We start from the raw sequence: 26,869 nt of genomic DNA, 5'->3' as shown, positions 1-26,869 counted from the left end.
ATGGCCGTTAGAATTCGTTGCAACGACTCTTTTTTTTTAAACTAGTCACGTGATGATCGATTATTGTATGTGATAATCAATTATCTGTTCAAAAGTCATTTTCCAGAAATTGTATGATAACTGATTACTGATGAAGATAATCGATTATTTGTTCTTGAATACCCAGTTTTGGGTTTGAGTCAGGATAATCGATTATTCCATGGGATAATCGATTGTCTACGATTAGAAACTTTCTCAAAAGCCAAGAATAATCGATTATGCTCTTATGATAATCGATTAAAAACGTTAAGTTTACGAAAAATGCTAAAATTTCAGAAATCTTAAATTTAAGACATGTCTAACCCTCCTAACTCTCTTCTAAGTTCATAGAATCTATCTTTAGGAAGAGCTTTTGTAAAGATATATGCTAATTGATACAGAGTATCATTATATTCTATTGTGCAGTCCAATGCAATGCAAAAATTTTTACAACCCAGTTCAGATTATTATTTTCAAGTCCAAACCAGTTTCAATAATTTTTAGCAAATCAAATTCAACTTTCAGCAGACTCAATGAATCTATGAAATCAACAATCATTTTTCAAATAGTTAAGATATCAATGATTCAGCAACCAATTTATAAACTATAGTGAACGCAACAATAGCTTAAATGAGTATGAGCACATCTCAGCTACTCAAAGTTTATCATGAAGGCTTTACTCCTAGCACAATTTGTTCAAAACTGACTTTGACAGCACAATTTATAACTTCCCAATCAACAACTATGATTCATGCACTCTCATAGCCAATTTGTTCAACCCCATGAATTCAGCTCTGCATATCAAAACAGCATATACAAAAATTAAAACAACAATATGCAGTAATCAGATTTAATTCTATAAAATTGTTTATCTTGGTTCAATGGATTTTATCCCCCAGCTTAATCAACTACACTCAGGCTTTTCAACCAGGATTTGTTAGGCAAAGCTATCAGACACTAGAGACAAAACAGGACAGCCACAAATTGGCAAATAAGAAACAAGCTTTAATTACAAGTTTACATAAATGTAGATGCACCATGCAGACCTCAGAAATAAGCAATTAAACCAACAACTTGTCATCAACAAAAGATCTAAAAATGGTGGTTTGGAGAGTGAAAACACACAAAGTTGTTAAAACTCAAGATTCTTTGCCATGAACACGTTTAAATCAGTGAAAAGAACTTGTGATCACAGTTAATTGATGTTAAACAACAATGTTTCTATGATTCACTTATCCAGATCCCATTATGTGTTAAATTAAACAACTCCACCAACCAATTTTAGATATAATGAGTCAAATAACTTCTGAATACTTAATTTGTCTAAAAAACAATTAAGAGAACTTGAATAAGGCACTATGAAAAGATTTCAAGATGTTCAGCAATGAAATAGTGGTAAACCAGAATTTAAAACTGGAAAATTTACTCAAACAAGGAAATGCAGTTTCAGCTAACTGCTTTTAAAGACTATTCTGTAGAGATTTTCACAATGGCAACCAAATAATGGATGATTAAAAAGACAAGCAGAACAAAATACAACAACACAGTTTAAACAACACTTAGCTCAATCACGTGGTGCTCAAACCAAGGCTTTGGATACCACTTGATTGAATTACTCCCTGACCTGGAACATCAATTTCAAAAGCAGAATACCATAGAGCTCTCTTATCCTTTTGGAAACTTATCTTGCAAAGCAAAGCAATAGAGTTTTTGGTCCCCATAATCTCATTTGGGTCCTTGGTGTTAGAACATGGAAGCAAATATCATTTCACAACTTTAACCCATGCATATTTCCCATTTGGAATTCCATAATGTTTTATTCTACATTTGTTTGAAGTATGTCCCTTTTTTATACAATAGAAGCAACAAACACCATGCAGTTTGGTTTTTACAATTGTTCCTTTTTCAACCAAACTTTACGTGTTCTCCTATTTTGTGGTTTCTTAAAATACACATTTTTGTTTTTGAAAGGATTCAGCTTAATATCATTTTTCACACAAGATGCAGATTGTGTTGCTTTCATAAGCAAATTTTCCAATATGTCAATATCAAACATATAACTCTTGCAACACAAGCATTTAACAGGATTATCAATAACGGTAGACTCTTTCATTTCTAAATTGCAAATTGTATTTCTTAAAATAACTTCCTCATCTAAAGCCTTCTCATATTTAATTTGCAATTCTTTAAATTCCTTTTTCAAAATTTTGTGAGCAATATTCAATTTCTCATATTCATCAAGTAATTCAAGAAAAGCCTTTTGTAAATCAAATTCACTAGAGTCAAGACTAGAGCAACTTACTTGGCTTGTAGTGTCATCAATATTAGCTGTCAAACACAAGTTTGCTTCTTCACCAGAATCACTTGATTCATTATCAACACAAGCAATGTGGGCCTTCTTCTCTTTGTGAGTTTTCTTTTTCTTTCTTTCTATACTTCTTTTGTTGCTTGAACAATCAGCTTTCACATGGCCTCTTTCACCACATCCATAACATTTGAAGCTTGAAGAGGAGCCTCAATAGTCCTTCTTTTCCTTCAAGATTTCGCTTTCAGATGATTTATCTTTGGCCATCAAGCATAGATTTTTTTGCTCATTAGAATCGCTTGAGCATGAGGAGTTTGATGTAGAGCTTGAATCAGACAGTGTCAACTTATCCACATCTATGACTTCATTATAAGTGAGTCTTAAAAATTTCCACATTTCTTGTGCACTTTTATAAACAGAAACTTTAAAGAATTCATCAAGGGTTAGTGAAGATAAAATTATATTCTGAGCCTTAATATCAAATTGGGCCCTTCTGTTTTCCTCAACAGTCTAGTCAAAATATGATTTTTCTACTTCTACACCATCAACAATACGTTTAGGAATATAAGGACCATTTTGTACAGCTTCCCAGATGCCTCTGTCAACATACCCCATAAATATTTCCATTCTGACTTTCCATAATGCATAGTTATAACCAGTAAAAAGTGGTGGTCTGTTGATGGAAGCACCTTTGGCATACACTTGAGTTTGATGACCGACCATTTTCGCAAAAGTTTGAAAGAATATCAAAGCAAACTTTGATACCAATTGTCAGTATCAGGACAACCGGTATCGTAAAGTCGCGCAGCGGAATAAAATTAGCGGAAAATGTGTTCGGTCACAACTTAAGTTAATAAGGTCCGTTTTTATAAAATTAGTTTTCTTAGAGAAAATTTATCGAACAGTTGATGTGCGGAAAATGTAAAGAGTGTAGGGAGTAGAAAAATTCAACACAGACTTTTTATCCTGGTTCGAATCAAACGATTCTACGTCCAATTGTTAATCACTATACACAGTGATTAACGTTTTCACTAAAATCAGTTTCACAGATTTATAATAGAGTGAATGAAACAGAAAGATAAAACCTTCCTTCGACTAACGAACCGGAAGGGTGCTTCCTTCGACCAACGAACCGGAAGCAAACAACCACACATTTTCCTTCGACCAACAAACCGAAACAGTGCAGTCAGAATCTTCCTTCAACCAACGAACTGGAAGAACAACAGCGTTGCCAACTCAAAGAGAACTGCTCCAACCTTTGACCCACAAAGCGTGAGCTTCTCCTATTCACAAGACCAGGCAATGCACAAAACCAACTTTTTAAAACTTCCTCAGTTACACTGTATTCTTAAAAAGCTTAGAGTTAACCCTCTAAGGGTTCTAAAAACAACTATATATAGACAACTGGTCTGAAGTGAAAAGATAGATTAGAACTGCCAATAATAATCGATTATTGTTAGTGATAATCGATTATTTAAGTCCGTTATAGGGTTTTTCAAAAAGTGATAATCGATTATTCTGAGGAACAATCGATTATTCTAGGGACTTGTGCAGTTCTCATAAGGACCAGTGATAATCGATTATTTGGAGTAATAAGCGATTATTCTAGTGCAAAATGGTTTTTCAAGAAGGCTCATGATAATCGATTATTCTACCATATAATTGATTATATATGTAACTAACTTAAAGATACGAGATTTCTAAGTGTTTACAAGTTGAAATCTTTCCTAATACATTTGCAAACTACGAAAGTACTTTTAAAACAATTATAACTTGATTCTTCAAGTTTTATCACTTGTAATATCATCAAAATCTTTTATCTTCAAAGTACCAATGCTCCTCATTGGTAACACCTAGGGGTTTTGTTAGAGGATCTACTAGATTTTGTTCTAACTTCACATAATCAATGGAAATATTTCTACTTTTTAGCAACTGCTTCACCAAATTGTGTCTCAATTGTATATGTCTATTCTTTCCATTGTAATTCTTGTTTTAGTTATAACTATTGTTGATTGGCAATCACATTGTATTGCACTGATGAGGTTGGTTTCATTCCTAGTGGAATGTTTGCTAAGAAGTTTTTCAACCACTCAGCCTCATTACCAATCATCTCAAGAGCGACAAACTCAGATTTCATTGTTGATCTTGCGATAACTGTTTTTTTGGCTGATCTCCATGTAATTGCACCATCCCCAAGTGTGAATCCATAACCACTAGTAGATTTTATCTCATTTGAATCAGAGATCCAAGTAACATCACTATATCCATCTAGTACATCAGGAAATCCACTATATTCAAGGGCATAATCCATTGAACCTCTTAAGTATCTCATAAGCCTAGTAAGTGCATCTCAATGTTCTTGATTTGGACATTGAGTGTACCTACTTAGTCTACCTATTGCATAAGCAATATCAGGTCTAAAAAAACTCATCAAGTGTAGTAAACTCCTACTTATCTGGGCATACTGATGATGTGAAATAGATTTTCCTTTATTTTTCATTAATTTAGAATTAACGTCATAAGGGGTACTCACTAGTTTAAAGTCACAAAACCTAAACTTCTTAAGAAGTTTCTCAGTGTATTGTTTTGGGATAGGAATATACTATCTCTCTTTCTTATGATTCTACCTTTTAAAATCACATTGATTTCACCTAGAAGAAACTTATATTCAAAATAAGATTCTAGAAACCTTAGTTCTAGAGACTATCTTATTTCATGTATAAATCATTAACACGTCATTCACATATAAATATATAATGACATATTCTCTACTTTCATATTTAGAGTACTATTAATACATTAGGTGAAAAACCAAATTTATTTCTTCGAGTAATTGAGTAACATTACCAACACTCATTGTTTTTAAATCAGAACTACCATTGTACTAATACTATAAAAAAATATAGTGCACCAACTAGGTTAAATCAAAATATTATATGCCAAAAGCAATAAATCATACGTTAGCTTTCCATCAATACCATGTGTCAATCTTTAAAAAAAAATCTAAAAGTTTAACATTATAGCAAATCATAAGATACCTTGAGCTGAATTCCAAGCCTAAACATTATAACAACCGATTATATGCCATGCACCATAGCAACCCATTATATGCCATGCACTGAACCCATCACAGTCCCATAATATTGAATCTAAATTTTTTTTATGCATCAAAACCATAATATATATGTACGAAGATATCTTCCAGATTTACCATACAATTGTTTATCCAAACAAAACTAAACTAAGCCATGTGATTAAACCACTAAAATTAAAAAAGTTTGGCAATTTGGCTCCATATATACACTCAAAATAGGACCCACACCTTACCATACATGTTTCATTTTGGATTTTAAAGCTCCCCTTTTTAATTTTGGATAGTAACGAGATCGAAAACTAAAAGACTAAGATTTTAGTCACTTATGTCTATATATTGATGTATAAGTCCTTAAGATTGTGACAATTTTTCGATCAGAAAATCTGAAACAAATTCATCTGGTAGGAAATATTCTCCGCTTTGATATCTTCTAGCAGCTTATGGTACTCATTGATTTGAATATTTATGTCCTTATCTTTAATAATTTTCCAACAGTAGTAGTTTCCTATAACAGATCTTTGTCTGGCAACAACTTCAATGTTGTATTTGAGAATCATTGAGTCCCAAATATCTTTTGCTTCCTTTTAGGAACAATACACATAAAAAAAGTCATTAGAAAGTGCATTAAGGAAAGTGTGTCGACATACCTTGTTCGCGTAAATCCAATCTTCAACTAGTTTTGAGTTTGAAGGGATACTAGAGTCAGGCTTCAGAGATGGAAGAGAAACAACAACTTCATACATGTCTAAAAGACTTCAACTTTTGAAACATTCAGAAGTGATTTCGCAAATACCGTCTGAGTTTCGGAAACAATTTTTTGACTTTCCGGAATTTGATTGTTGATGTCAGCAATAAGTCCTTAAGATTGTTGTAGAAATTAGTGACAAAATCACGAATAGTATTTCCTAAGGTGTGTCGTTTCACTATCCTTAAGGACTGATAACGGTTGAAAATACCGTTATTTGTGATGTAATTTTGATACTAAGTGCACCTTTTTCTGCTTAGAAATTTGCTTGGAATCATGTTTTTCTGTTAAGTTGTGTGAATAAGAGAGTTGAGGTTGAATTTGATGGTTTTATGACTAATTCTCCTTGTTTTGGTTGAAAATGAGAGAATATGGAAAGTAGGGATGAAGTGCTAAGGAGATGGAGCTCAGAAAGGCCTGGAAAAGCACCAGAAGGAAGGGATGCTCGAAGCTTGGGCGCCCTTTTTGGAGGCTTGAGCGCATAAGAGTGTCGCTCACCGCCCGGGCGCCCTTTTTGGGGCGCTTGAGCGTTGGAAGCACGAAGCTTGGGCGTCCTCTCTGAGGCTTGAGCGTGGAAGACCATCGCTCATCGCCCGGATGCCCTAAGTGGGGCGCTTGAGCGCCAGCGACACGGGCCTGGCCTTTGTTTCTGTTCTGTCTTCGCTCTATTTAAAGGACCTAGGCCTCCTATGTTTTGCATCTCTGGCTGGAGCAGCACAACAACACTCTCTTCCATTCTCTAAAGGCGGATGATCGGTGAAAAGTGAAGATCGAAGGGATTAAGGTGTTTGAACGGTGGAAAATGGTGGAAGGAAGTGGAAACCCTAGAAGAAGATGTGGTAGTGTGATGAACGAAGATAAAATACCTTCGAAGACGCGTATGGAGTGCGGATCTATGGTTGGCGACAATGGAGCTCTCGAGAAGGAGAAGGAGACGCTCTGAAATGTGGAGGGATGCGTAATGGATGGACGAGGGAAGAAATGAGAGGCGCGGTTGTGATGTGAAGGAGAAATGAAGATGTGGCTACTGACGCGTGCTGAAGGAGGATGTGGCGCTGATGTGCGCGCACAGTGGCCGGTGATGCGTCAGCGAGGAAATGAGAGAGTAAGCACCGTGGATTTTTGGAAAATGGAAGTGAGAGAGTGTGCGTGGAAGGTGGCTAGAGAGAGTCTTTGGACTCTCTAGCATATGACTTTTAAGAGAGAATAGTTTCTATTTCAGAAAGCCTAATTCTCATTAATCTCAAAAGTGCCAATTACAATAGAGAAGCTGGGTATTTATAGTAACCCATGCTCCTTACAAGCTAACCTATGAAAGTTAAAAATACAAAATAAGGACTACGTCAGGTAGGATTACATCACCGACGGCCTTGGAGGCATTGGATGACAGTGGTGAAGAAGATGAAAATGGAGAGGGCAACAAGGAGGGTAAGTAAAACGCAACCTTTTCTCCTTTCTATAAACTGTATTCTCATTAATGTATTCTGTTTCTTACACCGAAAAACAAAAAGAGGAGCTCTATTTATAGAGCTCTATAAACTAAAACAATAAAACCTAAAAAGTAAAAAGAAACCAAAAATACTGTCCTTTTGACAATAATAAATCTATCAGATTCTCAATATAGGGTTAGTTCCCTAATCTCTAAAAGAATTAATTAAAACTCCATATGGCCTTTTACTTAAAGATTTTCAGAACACACAATTTGTAGGGCAAACTACACTCACTAGGTGTCAAACCTCTTCGCACGGGGCAAATAAGCCTGAAATTTGTAGTTAAATTTATAACTAAAAGTAACCAACTCTAGATAACTGATTTTATTAAGAACTGAATTATCCAATTTTGTTCATAATCTTTGATATATATCTTTCATCTTCTGTTATTCCTAAATCTTTGATATATTCTTCAAATCTTTTGCAATTTTCACTTATTCTACAAAATATTTCAAAATAAAATTCAAATACTTATCTTTCCAAAATTATTTAATAAACTTTTGATTATTCAAAAAAATAATAATAAAAACATTAGTAAAAGATAAAAATAAACAAAATAAAAATAATAGCTTTGTTTTGGATCAGACCAAATCAGAAAATATTAATAATTTTTGGATCCTTGGCATTGGTGCTATTGATCACGTTACTCATCACAAAAATCAATTCATCAAGTTCTTTAGAATTAAACATGTTTATATTAAAAATTATGTTGGGACAATATGACGAACTCATCATTTATAATGTTCTATATGTACTAGAATTCATTTTTAATATAGTTTTTGTGCATTGACTAATCAATTATTTAAATTGCAAGCTGATATTTGTGCACAAGTTTCGTCATATAGAAATATATTTCTACAATGAGGATGATTAAAGGTTTAATAATTCACAAAGTCCTTATTTTCGGGCAGAATCTCAATTTGAACCTTTTCTTTCTAGGCGTCTCAATTAGATCTTATTTTTGTGAAAATTGCAACAATTCGGCTCCTGCCGTTCAATTGAGCCCAATGACGTCAATCTCTAGTTGACGTGGCACGCTGGAATGACTTTTTAATTGACGTAGTTACATTAGTAGGGGCACCTGAGTCTCACGTGGATATTTGTATTCGTTTAAAAACAAAGAAATGGATAACACATCACCCATATCTTCTAACACACCACCAACTTCTTCAACTCCATGGATCCCAAACCCTACACCTACACTTACTCCCCTTGAGAATCCTCCCCCACTTTCACCAAATGCTCCGCCACCTTCTTCACCTCTGGAGATCGCTACTTCTGGATCGACCTCTGCGGCGGTCCGGTTGACTACGGCCCCGCAATCTCCGATGACGGCATCATCCCCCGCGACGAGTTTCACCCCCTCGCCGCTGTCCACGGCCGTCCCAAATCAAGCAAGGCCTGCGTCGCCGACTTCGCCTCCCTCATCTGGAGTGCCTACAATGTCTTCCTCCCTCCCTCTAGATACCTATTCTATTCGAGAATTCCCTCAGCGTCCAGTTCCTCCACATCCACAGCGATTTCGATAGCACGGGTAACTCCGGCCTCGATTGGAAATTGATCGAGAAGAGCTTTAGGTTTGAGACTGGTAACAACAATAATGGATTGTTGTTAGGAGATCAGAGGTTGAGTTTTAAGAATTATGGAGTTAGGTTTTCAGAGTGTTCGATTTGCTCGTTTGCTATTGCGAGGTCGATTAATTCGTATACCTCTAGGTTTTTGTTTGATAATTATACTTTGATTGTGAGTATTTGGATTCGAAACAGTTGCACCAGATTTTGTTAGGGTTGTGCCTGTGTCTGTTTTTGACTTCGATTACAGCATAACTAGTGCGATTGATGTTCTTAAGAGCGTCGAGACTCATGGTGGGGGAAAGAATCTGCTGAACTAGAAGCAGCATGTGGAGTTTGTCCAACAGTGGAACTTTTTCAAGTACAAGGTGAACAAGGCTGTATCTGCGATGTCACATTTGGATTTTGAGAAGGCTCTGTTTTACTTGAGGTCTTCTGCTCATGATCTGTATGCCATTCATTCCATCGTCTATCACGCCTCGCAGGAAATATAAATCTCCCTTAGTGCTATTCATTCCTACTTTCCATTTCTTTATTTTTTAAAAAATACAAATAACCACGTGAGACTCAGGTGCCCCGACACGTCAATTAAAAGGTCAGTCCAGCATACCACGTCAACCAGAAATTGGCGCCGTTGAGCTCAATTTAACGACAGGGGCCGAATTGTTGCAATTTTCACAAAAATTGGACCCAATTGAGACGACCAAAAAGAAAAGGATCAAATTGAAATTATATCCGAAAATAGAAACTTCCTGAATGATTAAATCATGATTAAACTAGTTAAATTGCATAAAGGTTATGTTGTTTTAATGATTATGTTTGCAAAACTTTATGTATAATTTTAATTAATTAAAGATGTTGTGACTGCTCTTTAATTTATTAAAATTATATTATTACTAAATATTAGTAATATGTGAATATTTATATAAAATTCTTAATATGCAAAGAAAATAATATGCATATTTTTTAATTTTGCAGCGTATAACAACAAAAATTATATATACAAATAATATCAATAATATACAAATAATATCAATGCATAATTATTAATCCAAAACATTTTTAAACCTATATCATATAAACATTTTAATTTAATATTATATGTTTAAGAAAACAAAAGTTAAACATATAATCATTCAATCTCAACTAATAATAAATAGGATTCGCATATGAATATATATTCGAATATATATATATATATATATATTTATATATATATATATAAATATATATATATAAATATATTCATATATATAAATATATATATATATATATAAATATATATATATATATAAATATATATTTATATATATAAATATATATTTATATATATAAATATATATTTATATATATAAATATATATATATATATATTTATATATATATATATATATATAAATATATATTCATATATATATATATATATTTATTTATATATATATATATATATTTATTTATATATATATATATATATATTTATATATATATATATGAATATATATATATATGAATATATACTCATATATATGAATATATATTCTATATATATGTATATTCATATATATATTTATATTCATATATATATATATGTATATTCATATATATATATATATATATTCATATATATATATTCATATATATATATATATACATTCATATATATATATATTCATATATATATATATATATGAATATATATATATATGAATATATATATGTATATATATATATAAAATAATGATACTTTGATAATATTTTTTTGACAATATTTTAACATTATTTATGTGTTATTATGTGATTAACAAAAGCTTTGTATATATGTTCGTTTGACTTAGGATTCTCTCTCATGACTCAAACTAACTCTAAAAAATTAATTAATTTCATAATTGTTTTTTTTGTTTTTTTTTCTGTATACAATTAATACCTAAATTTATAATACTTCCTGTAGCATCCAAGTTTAAGTTTAAGCAACACAAAGAAACCACATAAAGCAATTCTGTATGGAATTAACTTTAAAATTATAACAAGAAGTTTTAAAGACAAATAATAACCCTTGAAATATAAGTTCCCAGTTCAGAGAAACCAAGTTGGTCCAGAGATTTTTGTTCTGGGCATTAATTAATTAATTAATTAATTTTATTTTGGTTATAAAAACTTAAATTATAGAACCCCCATCCACTGTTATGATTTGTCCAGTGATGTATGAAGCAGCTGGAAGGCAAAGGAAAGCAACCATGGCTGATATGTCCTTAGGTTCTCCAATCCGACCAGCTGGTGATAGAGACACCAAAGCCTCCACTTGCTTCTCAATATCACTAGTTTCCTATGACAACAACAATACATGCTTTGAGTTTGAAATCCAACCCATTTTAATAAATTTTTCATTAATATGATTTTTGATAAATTTTTATAAAGTTTCTCAATCTTTAATGGATGTTCTAATTCTTCGATTATTCGTTTTATAAATCATACATGCCCATTTAGTTTTGTTTTAAAAAATGTAGTTTTGAACAGCAAAGAATGCACGCATACCATGATAGAATCCAAAAGTTCAGTCTTAACAGGTCCAGGTGCCACAGCATTTGCACGAATATTATCCTTTGCCCATTCCAATGCTATGTTCTTTGTGAATTGATTCAAAGCTCCTGAATAAATTTATAGATGCATGTTGATTACCTTCTGCAACTCCAATTTCTCAAGGTACCATCTAATTACAGGGATATAAAGACATGGAAACGTACCTTTGGAGGCAGCATAAGCAGTACAAAGAGGAAAAGCTTTCAGACCTGAAATAGAGGATATGAATACTATGTTGCCGTACCCAGATGCTTTCAGAAGTGGGTGTGCTAGTTGACATAGATGGAAACATGCCTCAAAATTTGTACCCATAATTACTGCTACATCTTCTGCAGTATGATCTAAATGACTCTTAGTTGTAGCTGTTCCTGCGTTGTTTATCTGTACAAAACAATTCACCAAGTCTACTCATGTAACCATATATCATGTAATGTAGAAGCCTAACCGGTGGAGACTTGAACAAATTTAAGCGTTTTTTCTTCTGCCATAGTATATAACTCTCCTTTTATTTGTGTATGGTGGATGCCATAGTATATAACCTTTTATTTGTTTACGGTGAAACGATAGATTCATTTTGTATTTTGAGTCTATAAAATAAAAGTCCGAGATTATAAAAAACTCAAATAGAATTCTAAAAAAATCCTATCTAAAAGAATTTTAGAATGAATTACAAATAGAGTGCTTATCCATAGGATGTTTTTAGATAAATTCATATGATGTTTAGAATCAAAATCTTTTATAAACTTCTAGAGAATGAACTATAGTTCTTAGATTAATGTTGTAGTCACAATATCCTAACTATTGGTTGAGGAGGTGCCACTAGTATAAACAGGGGTCATATATTTGTAATTGGATCATATGTAATCAAGCCAAAAATTGAAGCACTCAATATTACAATAAACTTTTTCCTTTCTCAAAATCTTCTATCCTCTCCCAATTTTTAAATACTTCCTTCAAGTCTCTAAAGTTTCCTCCCAAGAGTTTCATCCATACATAATACTTATATACTTAGATATGCATTAATAAAATTTGGTTCCTTAAACCAAACATATTTGAAAGACATAGGTTATGCATACCAATGTTTTGTCATCACAAATTGTTTCTCTTGCTATAACTACTGTTAATTGTTTTCTTCCATTGTATATATAATCTTTTAATGTATTAGATTACAGGTGACATACTAATCTCCCCTCCCACTAGTAAAAAAACTAGATTTGAAATCGCACAATAGGTTTCGGTTAAGACAGAACCGAAATCTATAAAAAGACGGTGGCATTTTCGTAGTTTAAATTAACTTTTCTGACCCGGTTTAAAAAAAATCGAGGCATACAAATAATATGACCTCGGTTCAAACCCACCCGATGCCTAACACCCTGATAATGCCTCGGTCCACTGGGACCCGAGGTAATATTCTTTCCATTACCCCTCGCGCATTTCACCCTCACATAACCCTCATCCAACAGCGCCCCCACCCTTCTCCTCCTCCCTAAACCCTAACGACTCCCACCCTTGGCCGTCGCGTCAAGTCCACGGCAATGGTGTCTCCTCCACCTCCACTTCCTCTGCCTCCTCCAGATCCCTCAAAACCCCCTCATCATTCGCCCACAACTACCGGATCACCATCGCCCTAATTCCATCCGCCTTATTCCTCGTCGTCCTCGGTGGCACCCTGGTCGTCGCCATCCTCGACGCCCTCAGCCTCAAGCCCACCGCCTTCTTTGCCGTGTGGTTCTCCCTTATCTTTGCCCAGGTCGCCTTCTTCCTCTCTGCCTCGTCCTCCCTCTTCGCCGCCTTCAACTCCTCCGTCGCCGTGGCTGTCATCGCCTCTTTCACCTTTCTCCTTGGCGTCTGGTCCTCTCTCCAGTTCAAGTGGCTCCTGCTCGAAAACCCTTCCATCGCCGTTGCCCTTGAGCGCCTGCTCTTCGCTTGCCTCCCCGTCTCCGCCGCGGCGGAGGGTTTCGTTTGGGGATTTTTGGCCAATTTTCTGCAAGACATTGCTCTATGCCCATCCCCAATTTTTTGGCCCCTCCATGCTGCCCCAGCTCTCACTCCAAGACATTGCTCTGTGCCACACCGACGGTGGCTTCAGCTGCTCTAGATGCGGTGGAGGCGTCGAGGTTGGAGCCTGAAGTGGAGAAGAGAGATGGGTACTAGGTTTTGAAGGAAGAGTACAAGGGGGCATCGACCCTCAAGAAAAGTTGAAGCTTGAGAGAGATCCCATGAAGATGTTCATGGAAGGTGGGATTGAGGATCTAGCTAAGATGTCCCTTGGGAAAATTGAGAGCTTCAAGCACATTAAGGATGATATTGATGTTAGACTCAAGTGGCTTGGCCTTTTTCGTAGGAGAAAGCATCACTGTAAGTTTGAGCTTTTCAACTTCCTTTTGCTTTGATTAGTGGAAACAAAGAGTGTCATTGGTTTTGCAATTAATTTCAAACTCTGGTGAAGAACTCTGGTGAATTAATTTCTATTTGTGTCATTCTGTTTGCTCACTGTAAATTAGAAGAATTTTGTTTACATTCTATGAAACTTTTTTCACTCGTTCTTCTTCTCATGAATACAGTATCAAGTAATAATTTTTTGTCCATGTTTAGGTTAATCTTGAAGAACTTGAAGCTGACCTCCTTGAGATTAATGCAAATAATGAGAAGTTGAAACACACGTACAATGAGCTATCAGAGTATAAGCTTGTTCAAGAGAAGGTATGTTTTGCTAAGTTCTTTCACTACCACAAATGTCATAATCACTTCTGATAATTTGGTTAACTTTGTTGTTCATCTTTCTGGTGTTTAAACTCTATTTAGAATGTATAAGTGTTAACTTTTGCATACTGTTAGTCCTTATTCTTGGGTTTGTTTTCTTTTCTTTCCCTGACTGGATAAGAAAACTGCAATCAAAGTGGTAATGGCTTTTTTTCATTTATCATTTCAAGTTGAAGTAATGCCGTAGCTCAACAGAGAATGCTTGAAGTCCAGATAATTGTCGAGCTCTGTTTTACTTTCATAATAATATGTTGCTTTCATTTCAATTGTACAAATTCACTTCACCGTGGAATCGAATTTAGTATAATTTAATTGACAATTACATTTTCTTTATTGTATTGGTGAATGTTGCTCTTGATGGTGTTACATTTGTTGGGATTTTGTCTGGTTGTACGCATATGGGGTTAGTGAGAGATGGGTTTCTGCATTTCCAATCGATGGTTGGTAATTACTCAATTGTGCCTCAGATTGAGCATTATGGTTGTATGGTGGATTTGTTGGGAAGAGTTATTGCCTCGGTTCAACTTCAAACCGAGGCATAATCCGTCTCTACTGCCTCGGTTCATCAACAACCGAGGCCAAAAGTCTGACGAAAAAAATAGTAAAAAAAGGAACACACTTTACTGTCTCGCTTGCATTTGAATCGAAACTAAAACATACACTTTTTTGTCTCGGTCCTGAACCGAGGCAAAAAAAAAGTCACTTTTTGCCTCGCTTGTATATACCTCGGTTGCAGAACCGATGCATATAGACGAAAATAACCGCTGTTATTTCCCTTTATTGCACTGGTGTCCCCTCCTAATATCTTACTGATTGAGCTCATTTTGGTGAATTTCTAGTAGTATTTGCTATCTATTATTATATTTTGCACGTGTACATGTTGCAAAATATAGAAACAACTTTGAACTAGAGAGTCTGAGTATGGTTAAATCACCTTATATTGTGACAACTGTTTTTATCTATCCTATACAGACAACAGTTTTTGTAGAGATGTTGCTTGTACGAATTGGGCAGACAAAAGGCATTAAGGAAACATTCCTAGAATGTCTTCGTATCTTTTAACGTTCTTCTGAACTAGTGTAGAATTTTTGAATAAATATTTTGTCCTTATATGATATGCATAAAGAGAAACAACACAACAGACAAAAAGTACTATTCGTATATTTGGATTTAAAACGTTCAACGTTTATCATAGCGTTTAGCATGGTCCACAAACTATAAAGTTTATGCTAGTCTGTTTATCAAAACATTGCATTTAAATTAATCTATTACATTTATGCTAGACTTTTCCCTTTAGCATTTAGGATATTGTTTAAACATAGATAACATTTAGTGTGTTATCCTAGACGATCATTTTTTAGACGTTATTTCATTTGACGCTTTTGTTAAACTTCAAAATAAAGGGTTCCTAGATGATATTGTCTTAACAAGTTTCTCAATAGAGGTTGGATAAAGGTCAAACAATATTGTAAGGTACTCTAAACATACCGCATAATGCATTTCAATGCTAGCATGTGTTCAGTGCAGGAGGCATGCATGAGAAAATAGACCCGCTGAACAACATATGAAATGTTAGGGTGAGTGAAGGCACTAACAAGACTTTGGTACATAGTGGGATTATCATATGGTGTGCCAGAGGATGTACTGAGTTTCTTCTTACTACCAACCAAAGTAGCAAAAGGATTGCAAGAGGTCATACCAGTGCATGCATTGATGTTACTAGCATAAGTGCTCTGATTGATGAACAAGCTTCTTGTATGCCTTGTCACAGTAATCCAAGAAAATAACTTAAAGGACTACGATCCTGCATAGCAAATTCAGAGGCAAGAAGTGCTATGATAGATTTGCAAAGGTCATGGGGTAAGGTGATGAGAATGATGTCATCAACATAGAGGAACATGTATTCCATGTTAAAACCATAATGGTAGATGAAGAGAGAGTGATCTAAAGCACTATGCTAGAACCCAATGGTAGAAACATAGTTAGCAAAGCCCTAATACCAGACACAGGACATTTGCTTTAGACCACAAAGATATTTCCTTAGGTGACAAACATGACCAGGATGAAGGGTATCACGAAAACAGAATAATTGATGCATGTATACAGTCTCATGTAGATCACCATGGAGAAAGACATTATGAACATTCAACTGATGATGAATAAGTTAGGATTTGGAGAGAGAATGATGAGAACAGTGTGAATGGTCGTAGGTTTCACCATAGGACTAAACATCTCATCAAAATGCACACCTACATTTTGACACCTACCATCACCTACAAGACAAACTTTGTAACACTTAAAATAGCCATCAAATTTTCTTTTATGTATGAAAATCCACATACAAGGAATGATATTAAATACAAGGTTGCAAAACCAAATTCCACGTATTATTTTTAATTAAAGCATCAAATTCAGATTGTATGACAAATTTCCAATTAGGGTTCGATAAAGCAAGGGTTGGATTTTTGGGAAGACGTGATATCATCAAATTGACAATGGAAACAAAAAGCTTAAAGAGCTTTTTGGGTTTGTAAACACCGATCATGCTACGAGTGTCCATGGTCCTACTAGGAGGGGTGAGTCGTGATGGAGGGTTAGGATTTGGAGGCAAGGCAGACTGGTATGAAGTAGGTGAGGTAGATAGGCTGGTCGTGGAGGTTGATGTACTTGATGAAGAAGAGGATAATCTTGTAGGTTGTGGGTTAGGCAAAGGCTTCAGGTCATGGTTGGGCCAGGGATGAACAAGGGAGGATGTGAGTCATCAATGAAACTTTCATATGTAGAGATAAGGGAGGAAGGCATATAGGCAAAAGGAAATTGTGTTTCGTAAAAAATGACATGTCGCGATATTATTACCTTTCTATTAGACAAATCAAAACATTTATAATCTTTGTGATTAAGGGGATAACCCAAGAAAACACACAGAGCCAATCGTGGTTGTAGTTTGTTAATGGTAGGAAAGGGGAACGAAGGATAACAAAGACAACCAAAGACTCGCAAATGCGTATAGGAGGGATCACGATAATACCGAAGTTGAGTAGGAAATTGATTCAACAAGGCCTTCCGAGGACATAGATTAAGGAGATAAGTGGCCAATTGAAAGGCGTAATGACAAAACGAAGAAGGAACAAATGAATGAGTGAGAACAATACAAATCATGTTGTTAATGGTTCAAATTTAACATTTTGCTTTGCCATTTTGAGAATAAGTTTGAGACCTAGAGAATCGGAAAAGAAGATCATTATCATCACAAAATCGATGAAACAATGCATCATTGTACTCACTCCTATTGTCATATTAAAAATGTTAAGAAGTGAATTTTAAGCCTATCTCAACCCTACAAAATCAACTTGTAAGGTGAGGTTTGCACCCACATATATACTTTAAATTTACCTTATCTCTAGTCGATGTGGGACTTTCAACAGAAAACATTTAACATTTTATGAAAATTGTGTTTGAATTTGATTAGTGAGAGATGTGAACTTTTCAAAAAATTGAGATTTAGTACCTAAAGGAAACGTCCACGGGAAATCAGAGTAATCATATAGAAATAAAACATAATAGAGGAACTTAAAACAAGTGATGTCAAAATATCACTCTGTAAAATATAAAAAGGTATCAAAGTAGCATTATTCAAAAAGAAACTTAACATGTTTGCCAAACACACACAAATTACAAATAGTTTTTGAATTCAAATGTTCAAAGATGATGAACTTATTCTTATGAAGATACTGCAAAATAGAAGAACTAGAATGACCAAGACATTTGTGCCAGACATCGGAAGCTAGACCTACAAAAGGAGTGGGATTGGTGATAGGATAAAGGTTGTCAACACTATCACATCTCATAGCAAGGATCCCTGTCTTGAAACCAGAAACATAAAAGCCAAAACGGTCAAAGGAAATAGAAAATTTATTATCAATAGTGAGTTATCACACAAAAATGAAATTTTTTATAATATGTGGTGTGTGCAAGATGTGGCTAAGGTTGAAAGGTTTATGGTGATTTGATGTAAGAAAGATTGTGTGACTGAAACCCTGAATTGAAATACCTTAATCACTACCAAAATTAATGTCTTATTTAAATGACTCAAATTAGAATAAGAAGTGAGATTACCTTGTGATTCCACATGTAACATGTGCTATTAGGAGGTGTTAAGGACATGGTCTGGATAGCAGTGACAATGTCAATGGTTATCGGGGAAGGTCATGTGGACGAGTCGACTGAGATGTGAGATAAGGACAAGGAGACATGCCTAAGGAGGGGGAGTCCAACCCTAGGGTTTTCAACGAATAGACTAGAGTGGTTGTCATGATGGAGAATGAGCTATAACAGAAGAAGCAAACGAACCAAATGAACCATTTCAGCGGGATCCACTACGTTGATTACGTCCACTAGGAGACACATGCGAGCAGAAAGAGAGGGGTGGCTCACAACTACTGAAAGAGTAAAAGTAGCACGTGAGTTGGAGAAGGAAAGAAGTAGGAGTGCAAAAGCAAGTTGTTGGTGGATGGAAGACACAACGATCATTGGGCGTGATGACAGTGCAAGAAAACCTTGGAGCATGAGACAGTGCAAAAAAGAGGAGGAACTGGAAAAGAAAGATTATTTGAATGTCTTTCGTTATTTATTGGAGACAAATATATATAAATATATATATATATATATATATTATAAATCAAGTATATAATTATGTAAAATATAATTACATAATATTTAATAACCTAATTACAAATATTTAATTAACTTAATTATAAAAAATTAATTACTAATTAATTTAATTTCAAAAAAATAATTTGAATTCTATCATCTCTTAACATACCGAAGTATTCTTCCCTTACCATACTACAAGTGAGTTTGTAATTGATCTACCCGGATAACTCATATATTATCCAACAAAGTTTTGAGATACAAGTTAAAATCTTAAATTTTTGACAAGAAATTAATCTGAACAGGAGGATCATACCAGAATGTTGAGTTTTCCCTGGAAAATGAATGCAACATTTTCCATCAATTTTTTACGTTGGTCATGAGATTGTACATCGCACACTGACCCTGTTATGCGAAGTCCTTTGTTATTCCATTCTTCCAAACACCGATCAATATCTTGTTGTTTACGGGCACATACATGCACAGCTGCGCCAAATTCTGCTAACTCTTCTGCAATTGCATGCCTAATTCACAATTGAACAAAAATAAAATAGCAAGAATAACAGAGAAATTAGATTAACAGAAGAAAGTAACTAAAGAACATTTGAGAATGGAACAAACCCTATGCCACGGGTTCCTCCTGTAACTAGAGCTGTCATGCCATGGAGTGACCATCTCTTGTCTTTGAAGCAACTCAACTTTGTTTCTGCCATTTTTCACTTCTTATACAGAATGTAGATAGATAATGTGTTTAAATGAGTGGAAGAAATACAACAATTCTTAAATAAACACAGAAACTGTTTCATTGTGATAAGTATTCTGGAAACTTCGATTTTGTAAAAGTATGATAAAACTAGATACAATTTTTTGGAAATTTAAATTTACTGCAACACGTGCAAATAAAAAAGTTGAATTTATAGGATAATCTAATATCTTATATATGAATTGAATTCGTTCATAATTTCCATGTTCTCTTTCTAATAATTCAGCTAGATTTGTCACCTAATTTTGAAAAAAAACTTAAGTTAAATTATTTTATTCACATATATTTGTGTAGAAAAGTCTTACATCGTATATATTATATTTTCTAAAACAGAAATCAAATTAAGCCAAAAAAATTAATTAAAGATTTTTTTTTATATAAATTGGAACGAATGAAATAATTTAAAAGAAAATATGTTTTATTTGATAGAGTGGTACCAGTTTATATGAAATATTATTTTCAGGTTTCATGGACCCATCACGTGGAACAATAACGCTGCGATGCAATGAATGAGGTTTTCCATCGAATTACTGTCGTGACCTGCAATGTGTCGTGGAGAATTGAGTTTCTTTGAAGTTCGTATACGAAATTGGTTTATTGCAATGGCGCGTCAACCGATGAGGATAGAAGATATTCTTTTCAAATACACGTTTCTATAAATTAAAACTAATTTAATGTCTAACTCAATATATAAAAAACTTTTAATTTCGTTTTTTCTTAAATTATTTTTTTAATTTATGCATAACTTAGTTTAATATCGGAGAAGTTCATTAATTTCTTTGTTATTTTAATTTTTCTTCTAAACGTGTTTCTAATCGAATAAACCATATTCAGTTTGCCACATAATCCTTTGTTAATTAATATCACTAACTGTTTATATAAATCGAAATATTGTGTCATAATTAAAATTTAAAAATGGTTAAATAAAACTATTTATGTAAAACACTGTTAGTCGGCGGAATTTGTGGCAAGACAACAAAATTTAGCAACAAAAGAAACAAACTAAAGCAATATAGGTGTTAAGCTGAAATTGATAAACTGATCATAATGGAAATAGACAAGACTTTAAATATTGTACATTAAACAATGTCAATAATGATAAGTTTTGGAGCTTCTGACCAACCAAGATGACGTGGAGATTTGTCTTTGGGGCAGTTATTTATTTTACTTTATACCGGTAATAATCTTTTACATAAGAGATTAGATTATGTAACCCCCATCTACAGTTATAATTTGTCCAGTGATGTATGAAGCAGCTGGAAGGCAAAGGAAAGCAACTATTGCTGATATGTCCTTAGGTTCTCCAATACGACCAGCTGGTGTTTGAGATATCATAGTTTCAAACATTTTACTCCCTTCATCAACAGATTCCTGTAACAATACCAATGTACAGTGATATTGGGCACGGTTGCTATAAGATGGAAAAGTATATAGTATTTATAAATATAAATAAAGAATATTCATTAAGTCTATATCAATCATTAATAGGTTTTTTGGAATGAGTTACACAGATAAATGTGTGTTAAGAGAAATTTCACCGAAAATAATAACTCAATTTTACCGATTGATAAAACTAATATACACTTTGCACCAATTTTCAGGAATGTATAAGCTTAATATAACACAGCATACATACTGCTACAGCATCCGTAAGTGCAGTCTTAACAAGTCCAGGTGCTACAGAATTTGCACGAATATTATCCTTTGCCCATTCCAATGCCACGTTCTTGGTGAATTGATTCATAGCTCCTGAATTATGTTTATATACAGATATTGATTATCCTCTGAAACTCCAATTTGCTTTTAAATTAAAAGGACTCAAAGATAGGGACAAAATACCTTTAGAGGAAGCATAGACAGAACATAAAGGGAAAGCTTTAAGACCTCCAATGGAAGATATGAATACTATGCTCCCATATCCAGATGCCTTGAGAAGTGGATGTGCTAGTTGACATAGGTGGAAACTAGACTCAAAATTAGTTCCCATTATTCTACTTACATCTTCTCCAGTATAATCTACAAGGTTCTTAGGTGTAGTTATTCCAGCATTGTTTATCTACAGAAAACCATTTACCATGTAATTCTAGCTAGGGGAAATTGAAACCAAAAAAAGAAAAAGAGAATTGAGGTAGCATATATTATGAAATTTACAAGACTGACAGTAGAGCAATGAATAAATTGAAATAAATCTTCATACAAATTATTTTCATCTATTATATGTTAGATAAAATAAGGGATTTATTAGAAATGTAATTTAAGTCATATGGTACATATTATCATTTTTAATTATTGTCATATTATGCTCTAATTTGATTATGTTATTATTATTGATTTTATGCTCTTAAACTATTAGGGTTATTGTATTTATTTCTATTCCTACAACTATTTAAGGCCTATGATATTCATCAAAGAAATACATAGAATTATAAAGTTCAATTATATAATGTGTGTCGTCTTCTATTTTAATAATTGGCATCAAAGCTTTATGCACTAAGTGTTTGAGTGTGAGAGAAAAAGGAAGAGAGAGAGAGAAACAATGTGTTTGAATGCTTGTGAGAAATAAAGGTGAGTGAGATGGAAAATATTGTGAATGACATGTCTCTGCCACAATTGTTAAAGAAAGTTAATTATGATAATTGGAGTTTGCAGATGAAGACTCTTTTAGGATCCCAAGATGTATGAGATGTAGTAGACAATGGATACCAAGAACCCATGGAGGATCAAAAGCAAACGGTGGCCTAGATTACTACTTTGAAAAAGACACGAGTAAAAGCAAATCAGCTTTGTACTTATTCTACATAGCAGTGGATGAAACAGGCTTTGAGAAGATAGAAAAAGTTGCATCTTCAAAAGAAGCATGAGAGATCTTGGAGATTAAGTATAGAGGGAACAATCGTGTTAAACAAGTGCAACTTCAAACTCTCAATGAGGAATCAAAAATTTGAAGATGGGGGACAAGGAAAGGGTGACCAAGTATATAACTCGGGTAGATATAGGATGATCAACAAACTTGGTAGGAATGGAGAACCAATGTCAACCAAGCAGGTTATGGAGAAAATCTTAAGATCATTGACAGATGATTTCCAAAACATTGTGTGTGTCATCGAGGAGTCTTGCTTGTCCTCTTAGGTCACTTGAGGCCCATGAACAACAGAGAAGTAAGAATTATCAATAACTTAATTAAGCACTTCAAGCACAACTTGACTTGAAGGGGTAACTCGGAACACTTAAGGTCGAGGTCTTGGAGGACGTGACAGAGGTGATTTTGAGGATGATAACAAAGAAGAAATCGTTCAGTAGAATTGGCGTGGTCGAGGACAAGGAAAAGGCCAAGGAGGTTGATCGGGAGTGGAATGTTTTAAATGTGGTAAGCACAACCACTAGGCAAATGAGTGCAGATCGAGAAAATGTTATAAAGGTGTGAAGATCAGCCACGTTGCGAAGTATTGTTGAGCTAAGACAAAATGTGGGACAAATCTCCCTACTGAAGAAGCAAAGGAAGAGATCTAGGAATTTTGTTGATGGCAAAGAGCTCAAATTTTGAGCTATCGAATTAGAGGTTAGGTGTCGAGCACACGAGTTGTAGTCTAGAAGTCGAGCTATGTTCGAGTTCTACGCTGGCGTGGAGATCAAGCGTGTAGGCCAGCAAGGACAACTCGACAATGTTGAGTAGTGTAGTGAGCTCGACAAGGTACATGGAGAGCCCGACAATGTTCATGGAGAGCTCGATTTCATGTGTGGAGAGCCTAGAAGTGGCCATGGAGAGCTCAAAAGTTCTGGTAGAGAACTTGGTGGAGGTGAAGAACTCGACAAAGTGTGCAAAGAGCTCGACAGTGAGCCTGGCGAAGAGCATCAGCTTTGGTAGAGTGAGTAGGAAACTCGGTCAAGTATGGTGATAACTCGATGGAAAGCTCAAAAGAAGAATAGGTCGTGGTAGAGAGCTCGAACGACGAGCAAGTGGATAGCGCAGCTAGCCTGGGAAATCAGAAGGAAGCTCGGATGAGAAATTAGAGAGCTCGGTTTTCCTAGTTCAATCAACTACATCGTTTGGTGGAGAACGTGAGTAGCTCGACAAAATGCAAGCACAATCTGGCTGTTATGACACATAGATCGGCAAAGATGTTAGAGGTCGTGATAAGGAGAGTGGAAAATTTGGAGATCGAAATGACAAGGATGAAGCACGATAAAATATTGGAGTTCGAGAAGCAGCAAGTGAGGTAATAAAAAATCATGGTGAAAATTATATAAGAAGCTATGGAGAAGAAACTCAAAGAAAAGGATGAGAAGATACGATGTTTGGGAAAGTTCAATCGAATGCTTCAAGAAAGGGTGAAGAATCCCAGCATGGAGAACCATATATGGAGGGAGTTGGCATAGAGAAGAGTTTGCCAATGTTAGCAAGGAGATCCACCATCATAACGAAGTCACCACTAACAAGTCAAATTTTGGAAGCAATAAAGATGACTGAGAGAAGATGGTCGAGAGATCAGGCAAGGTGATTGAGAGGTCAACCAAGTTCATTGAGAGGTCGGCTAAGGTCAAAATCGAGTTGGTCGAGGTTACTGAGGAGTCAGGCAGTGCTAAGAACAAGTCGGTCATAGCAAAGAAGAGATTAGCCATGTTGGTCAAGGTGAAGAAGAGGTTGACCATAATGAAAAACAAGTCAGAAAAAGCATTATAGAGATCAGTCAAAGTAAAAGACAACATAACCAACATGAAGAAAATGAATAATCCAACTCTTAATAGAAGAAACAAATATGATGTGGGATGATACACATGAAAGATTGGAGTAGATGAATGAAAGATTGGAGTAGAGGAATGAAAGATGAAAAGATTTAAGTTTATACAGGAGTTATGTTGAATAAAATTAAAAATTATTTATTAATAATTTTATTTGAGTCACATTATATTTGGTACATGATTACCATGTTACCGTTTTTAATTACTCTCGCAATAAACTCTAATTGATTTTGTCATTATTATGATTTGATTGTATTATTATTACTTATTTTATACTCTTAAACCATTAGGATTATTGTATCTATCTCCATTCTTAAGGCTATGATCTATAATATTCATCAGTAAAATACACACAGTTACAAAATTCAATTATATAGTATATATGGTTTTCTATTTTACCGAACATGTATTAACAGTACTCAACAATTGCTTCTATACCAAAGTTCTGTAATTAGAAATATTATCTGCTGCTACCATCAATTATGTAGTCAGAACTTTCTCAAATGAATAATTATCATGATACATGTTGTGCATATTGTGCAGACACAGAGTGGTATAAAATTGTAAGAGGGCGATACCAGAATGTTGAGTTTTCCTTGAAAGATGGAAGCAACGTTTTTGATTAAATTTTGACGTTGGTCAGGGAACAGTACATCACATGGCGACCCTGTTACACGAAATCCTTTTCTATTCCATTCTTCTAAGCATTTATCAATGTCTTGCTGATTACGAGCACATATATGCACAGATGCTCCAAATTCTGCCAATTCTTCTGCTATGGCGTATCTAATTTGCAACAGAATAAAAATTGAACAAGTAGTAACAGAGAAATCAATGCTAAATAAGAAGGTAGCAGATATTATAGAAGTGAACAAACCCTATGCCTCGGGTGCCTCCTGTAACTAGCGCAGTCATTCCATGCAGTGACCATTCTTGGTCTTTGAAGCAGCTCAACTTTGTTTCTGCCATTTCTCTGCTTACTAGTTTGTGAGATATTGTCTTACTTTACTCTTTTCCAGAAATAATTCCAACAGTTTTAGAGGTTATCGAATGTGAAAGAGAAATTTTGTTTCTAAATTCATGTCAAATGTAAATATAGTCTTACTTTTATCGAAGAAAGAAATTATAGTGTGAAAACGGGTGAGATGCTAAAATGTGTCACAAAAGCTCAAAAGTCGTCCGTCAGTTTCCGTAGTTCGATCTGTCAATATCATGTTTTGTTGTCAGTTTACTACCACCATTCATTCGGATGTAGAACTCGTCAATTATAACCTAATCAACATTTTCCCTGGTATTATAATTGTTGAATTTTATGTAATTTCATAAATCTTTCAGTTGTAAGTGTAAATACAAAAGGATAATATTTTCAATTAATTAATTTTACCTCATGTCCTTAATGATCATTTCATAAAATGTTTGTGAAATTATTAATTGTATTAATTTTGTAAAATTAGTAGAGATCCTTTTTATTATTTGAAAGGCTTAGTATTATGGAAAGCTTTCCAAATCCCTTTTGTTATTTCTATTGAAGATGTCTCGTTTAAAAATTAATTTTATTCATTTCATATATATATATATATATATATATAAAGATAGGTTAATGTCAAAATATTAAAATATCACAATATGCTTTTGATTTAAAACCTCGTTCAGTCCTTGGAAAATTGAAATTAAGTCTCCAAATTTTAATTGGTTTCAATTGAATATTTATTTTTTAAAATATTATGTAATTTAATCATTTTGATTAGTAATGTACTAACTACGTTGAAACAAGTGTCACCTATCAGTGATGCCTTTTAATTTTTCTCAAACAAAATTTATGTGTAACTAATGAGGCTCCTATGACATGGAAGAGATAGTATGATGTGATGTAATAATAACAGTAACACGTGATACGGTTGCGAAAAATATCATATGAAAATTTTTAATTTAGTTCATGTATTTATTTGTTATTATATCTTAATTCAATCTTGTATTTTTTTTAAATTGAAATAATTTCATTTGTTTCAAATTGAGACTAAATTTAGCTTTTTATATAAACATTATAGTAATATATATTTTAAAATTGATATTTTTATTAATATATTTAACAATATTAATTTTATTTAAATTTATGTTTTACATTAAATTTTATTTAAATATTGTTTTTAATAT

The 26,869-nt window shown here is 34.0% G+C and overlaps 3 protein-coding genes across 3 annotated transcripts; 1 reads left to right on the top strand and 2 right to left on the bottom strand.

Moving 5' to 3' along the window:
- The first annotated feature begins 8,776 nt into the window (after window positions 1-8,776).
- On the top strand, window positions 8,777-9,181 carry LOC108327445 (proline-rich receptor-like protein kinase PERK2). The gene has a single exon (XM_017561145.1). It carries the CDS (start codon window positions 8,777-8,779, stop codon window positions 9,179-9,181), a length of 405 nt encoding a protein of 134 aa, XP_017416634.1.
- Window positions 9,182-11,211: 2,030 nt separating this feature from the next.
- On the bottom strand, window positions 11,212-19,987 carry LOC108329568 (tropinone reductase homolog). Its single transcript, XM_017563829.2, has 5 exons — window positions 19,834-19,987; window positions 19,529-19,736; window positions 11,964-12,180; window positions 11,755-11,867; window positions 11,212-11,545 (listed from the first exon to the last, which is right to left on the bottom strand). The coding sequence occupies exons 1-5, from the start codon at window positions 19,923-19,925 to the stop codon at window positions 11,378-11,380; spliced, it is 798 nt and encodes a 265-aa protein (XP_017419318.1). The 5' UTR covers window positions 19,926-19,987; the 3' UTR covers window positions 11,212-11,377.
- Window positions 19,988-20,974: 987 nt separating this feature from the next.
- On the bottom strand, window positions 20,975-25,817 carry LOC108327015 (tropinone reductase homolog). The gene is made up of 5 exons (XM_017560674.2): window positions 25,593-25,817; window positions 25,294-25,501; window positions 21,815-22,031; window positions 21,612-21,724; window positions 20,975-21,346 (listed from the first exon to the last, which is right to left on the bottom strand). Exons 1-5 carry the CDS (start codon window positions 25,682-25,684, stop codon window positions 21,176-21,178), a joined length of 801 nt encoding a protein of 266 aa, XP_017416163.1. The 5' UTR covers window positions 25,685-25,817; the 3' UTR covers window positions 20,975-21,175.
- Between the last annotated feature and the right edge of the window lie 1,052 nt (window positions 25,818-26,869).

This window comes from Vigna angularis, chromosome 2, assembly GCF_016808095.1.
Source record: "Vigna angularis cultivar LongXiaoDou No.4 chromosome 2, ASM1680809v1, whole genome shotgun sequence".
Taxonomy (NCBI): Eukaryota; Viridiplantae; Streptophyta; class Magnoliopsida; order Fabales; family Fabaceae; genus Vigna; species Vigna angularis.
Note: the sequence above shows the minus strand (reverse complement) of the source record. Positions and strands in the feature narration are given on the sequence as shown.

Excerpts from the sequence above, each read along its gene's own strand:
- LOC108327445 (XM_017561145.1), top strand. The coding sequence starts at position 8,777 with ATGGATAACACATCACCCATATCTTCTAACACACCACCAACTTCTTCA.
- LOC108329568 (XM_017563829.2), bottom strand. The coding sequence starts at position 19,925 with ATGGCAGAAACAAAGTTGAGTTGCTTCAAAGACAAGAGATGGTCACTC. Across the intron at positions 11,868-11,963 it reads TGCTTATGCTGCCTCCAAAG|GAGCTTTGAATCAATTCACA; the intron begins GTACGTTTCCAT and ends AAATTTATTCAG. Across the intron at positions 11,546-11,754 it reads AACTTTTGGATTCTATCATG|GAAACTAGTGATATTGAGAA; the intron begins GTATGCGTGCAT and ends TTGTTGTCATAG.
- LOC108327015 (XM_017560674.2), bottom strand. The coding sequence starts at position 25,684 with ATGGCAGAAACAAAGTTGAGCTGCTTCAAAGACCAAGAATGGTCACTG. Across the intron at positions 22,032-25,293 it reads AAGGAAAACTCAACATTCTG|ATAAACAATGCTGGAATAAC; the intron begins GTATCGCCCTCT and ends GGTTTTCTGTAG. Across the intron at positions 21,347-21,611 it reads CACTTACGGATGCTGTAGCA|GAATCTGTTGATGAAGGGAG; the intron begins GTATGTATGCTG and ends GTATTGTTACAG.